The sequence below is a fragment of the Megalobrama amblycephala genome, linkage group LG20 (genome assembly GCF_018812025.1).
Source record: "Megalobrama amblycephala isolate DHTTF-2021 linkage group LG20, ASM1881202v1, whole genome shotgun sequence".
Taxonomy (NCBI): domain Eukaryota; kingdom Metazoa; phylum Chordata; class Actinopteri; order Cypriniformes; family Xenocyprididae; genus Megalobrama; species Megalobrama amblycephala.
In genome coordinates, this window is record NC_063063.1 from 28,322,721 (window position 1) to 28,334,546 (window position 11,826).

Genomic DNA, 11,826 nt, shown 5'->3' on the forward strand with positions numbered 1-11,826 from the left:
GTATGTTGTTTTTGAAATTATGTTGTTGTTGAGTGCTCGCTCGTTGTTATCAGAGGCGCGTGCAACAGGGTTCACAGCGCTCGTGCACACGGATTAGCACTTCAATCTATCGCTTTTGCGGAGACTCTCTATTCCATACGTTGAAATCACAAAAAACAAAATACATATAAACGTGTCACTGCTCTTGATATACAATCACTGATGAAAATCTTTGGTTTTAATGAGAAAAAAAAAAAAAAATTCACTTGGTTGGATTAGAACCGGGAATCTCTTGCATCCTAATCGGAGAAACTGCCACTAGTCTATCAGGACATTTAATTATCAAGGGCGGATCGTCGTATTTATTAACTAATGTACATATTCTCGAGACTAACGATATTGTATTATAGCAGATGTGGGAAAACTATCATATTTGAACACATTTATAATTTTAATATCATATCATTATTATTGTAATAATAATACAACATTACCCCCCCCCCCACCACCCATACACATTCTTGTCCCACCCACTTTGTAAAACAAAGTTACGCCACTGACCCCAGTTGAATATGCATAAGGCACGATTAGCATAATGATATGTCGCCGAATACAGAGCTCTGTAATGCAATTGTTACTAGTAAGAATTGCTATTGTGGAGCTCTGTAATTCAATTTGTACTAGTAAGATTGCAATTACTGAGCTCTCTAATTCTAATTGTTACTAGTAAGAACTGAATTATAGAGCTCTGTAACTTAATTCTTACTAGTAACAATTCAATTAGAGAGCTCTACAATTGAATTCTTACTAGTAACAATTTGATTATAGAGCTCTCTAATTGAATTACAGAGCTCTCTAATTCAATTGTTACTAGTAACAATTATGATTAGAGAGCTCTGTAATTGAATTATAGAGCTCTGCAATTACACATATCTTTAATGTGTATTTTTACTAGTAATAAATCAATTGAAGAGCTCTGTAATTCAATTGTTACTAGTAAGAATTCAGTTAGAGAGCTCTATAATTGTAATTGTTACTAGTAAGAATTAAATTAGAGAGCTCTATAATCCCAATTGTTACTAGTAACAATTGAATTACAGAGCTCTATAATTAAAAATGAATGGAAGTCAATGGAGACATATGACTAGTAATAAATGAATTGTAGAGCTCTCTAATTGGAATTGTTACTAGTAACAATTGAATTAGAGAGCTCTATAATCATAATTGTTACTAGTAAAAATTGAATTATAGAGCTCTGTAATTGTAATTGTTACTAGTAAAAATTTAATTGTAGAGCTCTATAATTGTTATTGTGACTAGTAAAAACCGAATTAGAGAGCTCTACAATTATAATTGTTACTAGTAAAAATTGAATTATAGAGCTCTGTAATTGTAATTTTTACTAGTACAAATTAAATTATAGAGCTCTTTAATTTAATTGTTACTAGTAAAAATATAATTACGACGAGTAACGCTGGAACGTTTTTATGCTGAAACGGCCTTCCATAAACTCCAACCTGTTAAATATGGGAGCCGAAATAAAAACGGACACGCCACGCAGCTGAGACGCTCACGCAGCCAGTGTGTCGCCGGCCTTAATCAAGGGGGAATGAGAATCGTTTCGCGGGGGATCCCAGGTGTGCAAAAAATAAAAATAAAAAAATATTCGAATGTCAAATTTTCAAATCGAATACCAACCCACCGAACGAATATTTGAATATTCGGGTCCATTCCATATTTGTTTATTTTTAAATCTAACGAAAAAAAAAACCCTTCTGAAAAGTAGCTTGTGCCATAGCCTGCCTTCAGTCAAGAATGACGATAAACGCGTTCTCTCATTGAACATCTTTTATTGTTTCACGTGCTCATTTTTTCACAAATGTCAAAATTTTCCTTGCCTGGGATTAGCGCACAATTGCGTGACAGTGATGGACAGCTTGACAGCCTCACAAATATGAAGCCTAAAATATCGCTATCGCCCCCTGGTGGCTTGCTGCAGTACAGGTAATATGTAAAAAATAAAATAAATTTGGAATTAGAATTAGTATATCAAATAATAACATATTAGGATACAATTCGAATTTTATTTTATATTACGAGTATCTGGCCCTTACAGTGTCTGCAGAGAAAAATTCTGGCCCTTGGACAAATATAGTTGATGACCCCTGTCCTAAGTCAAACATTTATCTTTGTGCGACCTCTTCAGGACAGAGCAGAGCAGTACAGCTCTGTCAAATTGTTTGCATGTTTTTGGTAAAATACAGGTTTATGCCTACGTTTTATTTTATCTAAAAATGTGTTAGATAAAATTGTATGCAATTTTATGCAAACCAACATACATGGGCGCGATGTGAGTCACCAGTGTGACGTGGTTGTTCTTCTTTTTTCTTTCTTCTGATTTTTTCAAACAGATACAGAATATAAATTCTTAGGATGTTAAAATATGTTCTCCGAACTGTACACTGATTATTTATGGTCAGGTTATAGAGTCAGTCACAGCATTTTTTCGGCTACGAGTGAAACGGTGTGAAGTTATCGGAAGTCATCTCCGGCACGAGATCCAGTGCCGTTACAGTGGAAATAGGACAACAGAGACTGGTCGATTACACTTAAATTACTTCTAAATGTTTAATTTTTACTTATAATATTTGTTAAACCATCTTAAATGTAGGCAATATGTATTGAAAACGTTATAAAATATGCCATACTATATATATATGATGTAAAATAAAGGAATTATCATGCAAACCGTGGTTGTGTGGATTATTTTAAAAGAGTTTAGAGGATTTGAAAACATTATGTAAGCTATTAAGTAAAAAACAAAAAGCTAATATTATAGCAAAAACAAATCACCCCATTGCTGGGTTAAATAAACAACCCAATGTGCTCTGTCCTGTATTTACCCAGCCCTTGGGTTGAAAACAACCCAAATTAGTTTGTTTTTAACTTTTTTTATTATTATTCTATTTGCATGTACATATACCTGTATCTTTTATCATGTTTTATTTTTAGTACACGAAGGTACAAAATCTTTCAAGTATTTGGCTCAGAAAAGTATTCTGAAGCCTAGATCGGCTGTGCGCTGTTCCGTTCCACGCCATAAAGCGCGATCGAATGTTTAGAATGTGGCGTGCGCGAGGGTAGATGAACCATGGAAACATTCTGTGGGTTTGTAGTAGTGGCTGAAGACGAAAGTGATTGGCGTTTATCAGAGTTATGGGACAGCTCTGTAATGCCTTAGGATCTTGCGGGGCAGGAAGGCCATGGTTGCATCTTGCACCATGGCTTGAAGCAGCAGTATTTGCATCTGGTGGTACTGCTTGCTTGGGGATGTGTATATTTGTACATACATAGTTGTTTTTTTGTTTGTTTATTTGTTTTTTTTTTACCTGCACTGTCCCATCACTGTCTACACAACCCTGTCATTACTGCATTGCTCCAAGAGGTCCCTGTCCTATCTGTACTGCTCACCAGAGGTTCCTGCCACAGCCAGCTCAGAGACCTGTAATGGCCATCCTCATCTTAAAGCTCTTTGTTATATCTGTCCAGTTCCAGAGCTCTCAGTCTCCACCTGTCTAATCTGCTAAGTTGCCAGTGCTCCCATGTTGTTCCTGTAGTGGTTACCTGTTTTGGAGCTCTTGTCCTGATGTAAGCTGGGTCCCAGAGGTTCCAGTAATGGTCACTTAGAGAGGTTCATGCCACGGCTACTTAAAAGTGCCTGTCTGCTCAGTCTCAGATGTTCTTCTCAAAGCTTTTCCAGATGCGATGTGTGGGTCACAAAGTCTCCTGGTTTCTTCAATTCCACTTCTCTCCATCTTGGCTGCCCTGCCACAAGAGCTCCCCCAAAGTTCCTGCCATGGACATCCCAAAGGTTCCTGCAATGGCTGCTCTGGTCTGAGCTCCATGTCATGTCTGCTCTGCATCTAAATTTCCTGTCACATCCACTACAGAGGTTCCTAAAAGTCTCTGTCTGGACCCCCTGCTACAAGATCTCCTCCAAAATGTCTGCTATGGACATCTCAATGGTTCCCGTAATGGCTGCTCCTGGAGTCTGAGCTCCCAGTGATGTGTGGGACACAAAGTCTCCTGTCATGCCTGTCCCAGCAGTGTGCTCTCTGTCTTAGTTGCTTCAGTTCTAGTGCTCTCCATCTTGGCTGTCCCACCACAGGAGCTCCCCCAAAGTTCTCGCTATTGACATCCCAAAGGCTCCTGCAATAGCTGCTCTTGTGTCTGCGCTCCATGCCCTGCACCAAAATTTCCTGTCATGGCCACTACAGAAGTTCCTGTTACTGCCATGTACAAGATTCCTGTCGTGGATGCACTAAAAGTCTCTGTCTGGGCCACCTGCTACAAGATCTCCTCCAAAATTTCTGCCATGGACATCTCAGTGGTTCTCAAAATGGCTGCCTCAGAGTCCAAGGTCCCAGCGATGTGTGCCTGGGTCCCAGAACCTCCTGTCATTGCTGTCCCAATACTCTCTGTCTTGGTTGCCTCAGTGCCAGAGCTCCTTGTTTTGGCTGCCTTAGAACCAGAATTCCCTTTCAGGTTCTTATCATGAAAGAGGTGCAAATAAAAAAAAAAAAATCAAAATGAATGTTTATGCTTTATGTTAATTTTTTTTAGTTGCTTACTCACTAAAAGTGGTACAGTGAAACCATTCTCTCATGTACCTAATCTCAATACTGCAAGCACATTATCCGCTTTACACTCAGTTTGCAACTGTAAAACAAACTTTTTGCAAAATGCTAAACACAGTTCTCTACATATACAAATAGCACACTCATTTACCGATTATCCACACCCAACAATCATGTGTGAAAACAATTACAGATAATCAAAACTCATTGTTTTGAGAAATAAATAATTTATTTTTACCCCTTTGCATTTCTTTTTATAGTGTAATTTGATGTGATCACTTAGGAATCAAAATGCAATGTTTTAAGAAACAAATACATTTTTTTACCCTTGCATTTTTGTTTATTTTGTAAATATAGACTGAATATGCATACAAGTCAAATCACCTCTATTCTGTAGCGCTTTATACAATACAGATTGTTTCAAAGCGGCTTCACAATACTAACAATTTCAAATTCTCCTGAAAAGCAGCTCTAACAAGCCAATAGTGTCATTATTCAGTCAGTTCAGTTCAATAACTGTAAAATTCATCAATTGTGCAAAGATTATGAATACCTACATACAGTGTATTTGTGTGCATACTGTACATGTACTGCACATGTAGTGTTTTACATTTTCCGCATCCGTGTGTAGTTTGATATGGCTAATTATTTAATGGTTTGTGTGTAGAGTTACTATGCAAAAACACCATTTTTAGAAGAGTTAAAATAGTTCCCTTTCATGGGAACTGTCGACGCTACGTCATATGACGTTATGGGTTCCCATAACGTCATATGACGTAGCGTCTTGTTCCCTTATTCAGGGAACCAGGGTTACACAAGTAACCCGAGACGTTTTGAATGAAGTGTTTGCTTTTGCTACAGACGTGTGATGTTTTGCATGTTGTGTGCGTGTTTTATGGTTTTGTGTGTAGGGTTTTGAGAAATGGAGCCATAGTTTCAGAAATTGTGTGTAAGCAATTTTTTTTTTTTTAAATTATTTAAAAATGTTGTCTCCTTTTTTGCATTACTTGTTTTTATCTGGTGTTTATTTTGGACAGAATTTACTCTTCTTCTTTTTTTCAGGTCACTGCATGAGACATAGTGCCAGTGCTCCCTGCCTCGGCTGCCCCGGGACCAGAGTTCCTTGTCATGGAAGTGGTGCAAATTAAAAAATACTAATTCATTAAATAAATAAAGATTTTTAATGGAATTTATTTTTTGTAAGGTAAGTGCCTTTGTGTTTGTGATTTGTAGAGTTGTGTTTTCAGCTGGTTTATGAAGGTTTAGAAGGATTATATGCAGATAGAGAGTTAATTCTAGTAAGGAAACGAACCTCAGCGCTGCTTCTTTACTGACCCTGGAGGACGCGAGGGAACACAACATCAGGTAACACAAAGTTGAATTCATTTAAATGAATCCATTGCATAAAACATTTAATATATATGGTAAGATTTTTTTTATTTTATTTTTTATTTAAGTTTTTTATTCGCACAAATTATATGCCAGAAACAAAAGTAGCACATTTAAAATTGAAAATGTATCAACTTGAATATGGACATTTTAACAAATTTTTGTTTGTTTGTTTATTTACTTATTTATGATCCACTGCATTATCTTATGTTCAATTAAGACCTCAATTAACATCTGCTAAACACTTTTTCTGGTGTCAAAATAGAAGACAAACTGGGGAAAGATTAAAAATTTTACAAGCTGACAAAGGGCGTTTGCTGGTCATGGTGTGTCAGTCTGTCATTTTATCAACGCATTTGCTTATGAGGATTTGTATAGTGACAACATCTGTTCTTCTCTGAAAACAGTTGAAATGTTCATGTTCTCCAAATGGACAGAAGGTGGCGCTATTTGCCTTCACTTGGTCTAAAGACCTTTTATTACTTTAATCACAATGTGAATAACATGCACATTATGTAAAGCATTTCTTTCAGATATTTTATTTTCAGGCTTCCTGACCTTTTCATCCTAATAGAGGTTTGTTTAATATCATTAAGTTCGATTTTTAGGACTAGATGATGATATCCCTTACTTTGCACCTTCCTGAGATGAGTGGGGAACAGTTGTGGAGGTAGGGATAAGAGGAAGGAGGTACAACTATAGTTTACAAAGAACTTAATTATATATAAAAAGATAAGAGACCTTAATATGTATCTTTTTTGTTTACTTTAATTATATTCAACAGACTATTATTAAATTAGTGAAACAAATATTCCCAGAGTAAACCTATAGTTTTCCACATTACTTTTTAATTTGCATTAATTTCTCGTCCAATGAATGTCCTGTGCATTTTTAAAAATTTAAAACAGACAGAAAAGAAGCAAAGTGCATAAATCAATGACAATAGGCTATAATAATCGATATATTAATTCAAAAGCCGAATAATTGAACACTTTTCCAAAACAACACATTCATGTTCAGTTTGAGTCTTACGTCGACTTGTATCCATTTGTAAATTCAAGCGAAACTTCACTGAGTTCGGGTGATAGAAGATGGACTGTACATTTGCATAGTGTGGGGGTGGGGCGTTTCGTCCAGTAAGACTAATTTCATGTTAAGTGATCATAATACATAATTAACTTCTGTCTAAACTAGGCTAAACATCTCATTTTATCGGTTGCACCATGATTTCCTTCCAAAACTTTTAAATATTTATTTCATTAGATTTATAGACAGAGGAGTATGGGGTTGGTTGTTATCAATAATGATTTTTTTTTTAGTCAGAAGTCCAGTTGCACGAATGTTTTTTTCCTCTAGCAGCTGTTTTGTATGTGGGTTTCAATTTAATTCAGTCGTTTTAAATTAGAATAATGTTGTGATCCAAACTAAAATGATCTCCATATTTGCTATCTGTTGGATAAACCAGTGAACACAACACAACCATACTAACACAGCGTGAATTCAGGTTGATTGGGACATTTTTTCCAAGTCATCTCAAAGGCAAAAAGTGTCCCAATCACCCTGAATTCATCCTATATTCATTTTTTTTCTTTCTTTCTTAAAGCTGTCACATGTGTTTTAATAAAATACATGCAATTTATACAATATTTTTGGACCAAGATAATGGTTTAACATTTTGTTACAACTTTTTTTACTGTAGTGTTTACAACCCGTTACGTTATTTCAATGGCAGGTTCCCGTGTAAACAAATATAGTGACAACATGCCCCGCTATCCTTTTTTAAACTGCGCATTACAAGGAAATGTGTTTTATTTAGCCTGGTTATTTAGTCAGTACTTCAATTTTAATACTGACCTACACTGAGACTATTCTATGGATTTAAAAGGTGTGACAACCAGCATCTCCTCTAGCCTATATTCTAATTTAATTGTATTTACTTTATTTTTATAGCCTATTTATAAGTAGTGCTAGGTATGTTCTTTAGATAAATATATATGTATTTTTTCCAACTTTTTGTATTTAAACAAACTTTGTGTTCAGCTGCCTCCCAAATGCTTATCACATGAATGATCTCGATGCATACTGGATGAAGTTAATTGAGGAGAAGTGTGACAGTGGGAGGGGTTGCCAACCAGCAGTTCATTCACTGCATGCGCCCCGGACAGGTTAAATAACCCTCCCCTGATGCGTACTCGGGCACTCTAGAGTAAACCCTCAGACACGAGCACATTCAGCAGGACTGATCGGAGAAACTCAGCTCGCTTCATGTTTCTAGAGGGAGAACGGATTATGAACGCGTTTGGGCAGCAGCCGTCTAGCCAGCAGACCAGTCCCCTCCAGCACCATAACGCGCAGGACATCCTGGACATGACCGTGTACTGCGACACCAACTTCAGCATGTACCAACAGAACCTCCACCATCACCACCACCACCACCACGCGCAAAGGCCACCTGCGCATCCTTCCAGCTACGGACTCGGCGAATACACCTCGCCCACAACCAACCCTTACCTGTGGATGAACAGCCCAGGTATCACCTCTTCCCCGTATCTCTCAGGCCCGAACGGAGGCTCTTACATTCAGTCAGGATTTGGGTCGAACCAGCGGCAGTTTCTTCCTCCGCCCACCGGCTTCGGAAGCGCAGATCTCGGGTGGCTCTCCATTTCAAGTCAGCAAGAACTTTTCAAGATGGTTAGACCGCCGTACTCGTATTCAGCGCTGATTGCGATGGCTATTCAGAACGCTCAGGATAAGAAACTGACTCTCAGTCAGATTTATCAGTATGTGGCCGACAACTTTCCTTTTTATAAGAAAAGCAAAGCCGGATGGCAGAACTCCATAAGACACAATCTGTCCTTGAACGATTGCTTCAAGAAAGTCGCTCGGGATGAGGACGACCCTGGTAAGTTTGAACGTTCTTTACCTATAAATCATACAATTTAGTGTTAAATTATATTTTGAGTGTAGTACTAACCTTTTTTTTTTTTTTTTTTTTAAAAAGGGAAAGGGAATTACTGGACTTTGGACCCCAACTGCGAGAAAATGTTTGATAACGGCAACTTCAGAAGGAAGAGAAAAAGAAGAGCTGATGGAAACGCCAGTGGTCTGTCTGTAAAATCCGAGGACGCGCTTAAATTGGCGGACACGGCGAGCCTGATGAGCGCGTCCCCGCAGAGTCTCCAAAACTCTCCGACCTCCAGCGAGCCCAAATCATCCCCCTCACCGTCCGCCGAGCACAGCCCGTGTTTTACCAACTTTATCGGTAACATGAACTCGGTAATGTCGGGAAACGGCAACGGGATCAGAAGCAGAGACGTCAGCTCTGGACACTTGGGGGATTTTACGCACGGCATGTCTGGACATGAACTCGCCCCTCCATCGGAACCCAACAGACTAAACTACTACTCAACATCCCATAATAACAGTGGCTTAATCAACTCGCTCTCCAACCATTTCAGTGTCAATAATCTCATATACAACCGAGATGGAACCGAAGTTTAGAGACGCTCAATTTGTTGAACCTCTAATGTGCTCTGTGAGTACATAGCCAAGCTGTTACAATAGACTTTCACCTCAGTTGCACAGCTTGAAGTTCATTTTAATTCATTGTGTGGCCTGTCTGGTGCAAGTGCTTGGTGTGGGTTTGCATCATTTACATGTATTCTGCCTTGAGTAAATGGTAATTCTGCACCAAACTGTGATACTTTTACATGTCCACACATGTCTATTTCATAGGCCACTATAACAAGTGCCTTCTGAGATGCTGTTTTTTTTGTAGACGAAATGTAGATATATTTTATTTAAATGGAATGTTTCTGATTTTGTAAATAAAACGTGCATATATCTGACATGTCTGTAGCTTCGGTTTCTGTTTATTTGCTCTATATGATGAGCAAAACATCATTTGCATGATGTTCTGTCATTATCTGCTCAATGGCACAACAAACACAAACACCTAGTGCATCTCAGTGTGTTCCCACGGAGTCAGCGGGTGGCCGTATGGATGTAACAGCAATTAACATGTTTGCATGTTTATGTAGTTTGTTTACAGTCGCTCGCAATTATATATAGTTTGTTTGTAGATGGCTGCAATCAAACAGGCAGTTTAAAGACAACTTTTAATTAGCTTTTGCACTAAAAGTACTGTTCCGCTTTAAACAGAAGCACTGAAATTTCAGATTACACGGAGTACAGTGAAAATGTATTTGTGAAACCCTAAATTTCAAAGTACTTTAACCAGCCCCCATCTTTTTTCCCATAACAGATCAACTCCAGCAAACATATTGAGTTGACAATTATTTATCAAAAGAATTTCAGGTTTAATCGAGCGTTTGAATTAATCCGTGCCCCTGCTGTGGGCTCTCCTAATTGCTTTCTGCAAAACCCAGACACTTTTAACTCTTCAATGTCCTCATTATCTCAGGGAAGTTTTTCAGCACCAGGGCCTGTTTATTTACTGTACAACCACTGGCTCTGAATGGCACAGACTCAACTGGGTGATGGTGTAAATAGCCTTATATGATCTGCCGGTTTATCCGGAGATTCAGATTCCCCTTCTACCATTAACTCAAGTCCAGTCTGAGCTGCATGAAAACAGTAGGTGAGACTGAGATATTTTCCGCTTGTCACTTTGAATGCAGGCGATCGACTATAGTCGAAGTCATCACAGCTTCATATCTGGAGAGTTCAAAAGTTCAACTGTTTGTCTGGAAGCTTTTATTTACACTCTGCTTATTTAATGGTGTATGAAAATGCTCTAAAATTTCACATGATCCTCACTCTTTAAAAAACATTTAAAATTGGTTCTTTGGAGATTTTAAGTTCTTCAAACATCATGCAGATGTTTCTAGGTTCACTTTTCACAGGAGATTGGAGATTTTAAGTTCTTCAAACATCATGCAGATGTTTCTATTCTGTGTAAAACACTTTAAATCACTTTTCTAACAAACTGCAAACATTTTGTCAAATCTATAAAGGTTCTCCTATATGGCATCAGGCTCAGGCTCTTTTGTTCTAATTGGAAACTTAATTTTCAGGAGTAAAATTCTCTTTAGATGTTTGGGATAGACTTTTTTGGGGCTGGTTCATTCTGGTCTTTTTTTCAAAGTCAATCCACTGCATGCCCCATATCAAAGAAAGAAAATAAAAATAAACACATAACTGAAATACAGCTGAATTGGCTCTGTTGTCTGGGATAAAGCAGAACTGACAGGGGATTCGTGTCAACAGTGCTGGAACACGAATGGATCTGGCATCACCAGAGACACCCTGCTGCTCTCTAGTGAAAACACAGTGATCTGCGAACAAATGAAAGCACTCAGAGCAAATTTCCCTCTGTGTGTCTTTATTCTAACAAAGGACATTGTTGTTCCACTATTGAGGGATGGATTCTCATAGTCAGAATAGATCTGTGGTGAGAAGTACATAATTGAAATGGACAAAAATTATATGTACAGGTAGGTAGACCTACATGCGGTCAGTTGTATTAATTTATAAAACACTATAAGGGTTGACAAATAATACAAGATAATATACAAAGATAATATAAAGGAAACATGTTTTTAAAAAATAGTTTAAGTTTATCTAGTTTAGTTCAGTTTATAAGTTCTTCTTTGTGTTATGTTTCCTACAACCCTGTTGAAAAAAAAACAGTATATGCTGGTAAGGTAGGTTTTGAAGCTGGTATGCTGGTTTGAGCTGGTTTATGCTGGTCAAGTGCTGGTCCTGGACCAGTTTAGGACCATTTTAGGACCAGCACTTGTCCAGCATAAACCAGCTCAAACCAGCATCAAAACCTACTTTAACCAGCATGCTGTTTTGT

General features: G+C 37.9%; 1 protein-coding gene across 1 annotated transcript; it reads left to right on the forward strand.

Annotated features, from left to right (window-relative positions):
- Nucleotides 1-7,829: 7,829 nt before the first annotated feature.
- foxi1 (forkhead box i1) lies at nucleotides 7,830-9,853 on the forward strand. Its single transcript, XM_048171536.1, has 2 exons — nucleotides 7,830-8,907; nucleotides 9,007-9,853. Exons 1-2 carry the CDS (start codon nucleotides 8,271-8,273, stop codon nucleotides 9,504-9,506), a joined length of 1,137 nt encoding a protein of 378 aa, XP_048027493.1. The 5' UTR covers nucleotides 7,830-8,270; the 3' UTR covers nucleotides 9,507-9,853.
- The last annotated feature ends 1,973 nt before the right edge of the window (nucleotides 9,854-11,826 follow it).

Excerpts from the sequence above, each read along its gene's own strand:
- foxi1 (XM_048171536.1), top strand. The coding sequence starts at position 8,271 with ATGTTTCTAGAGGGAGAACGGATTATGAACGCGTTTGGGCAGCAGCCG. Across the intron at positions 8,908-9,006 it reads TCGGGATGAGGACGACCCTG|GGAAAGGGAATTACTGGACT; the intron begins GTAAGTTTGAAC and ends TTTTTTAAAAAG.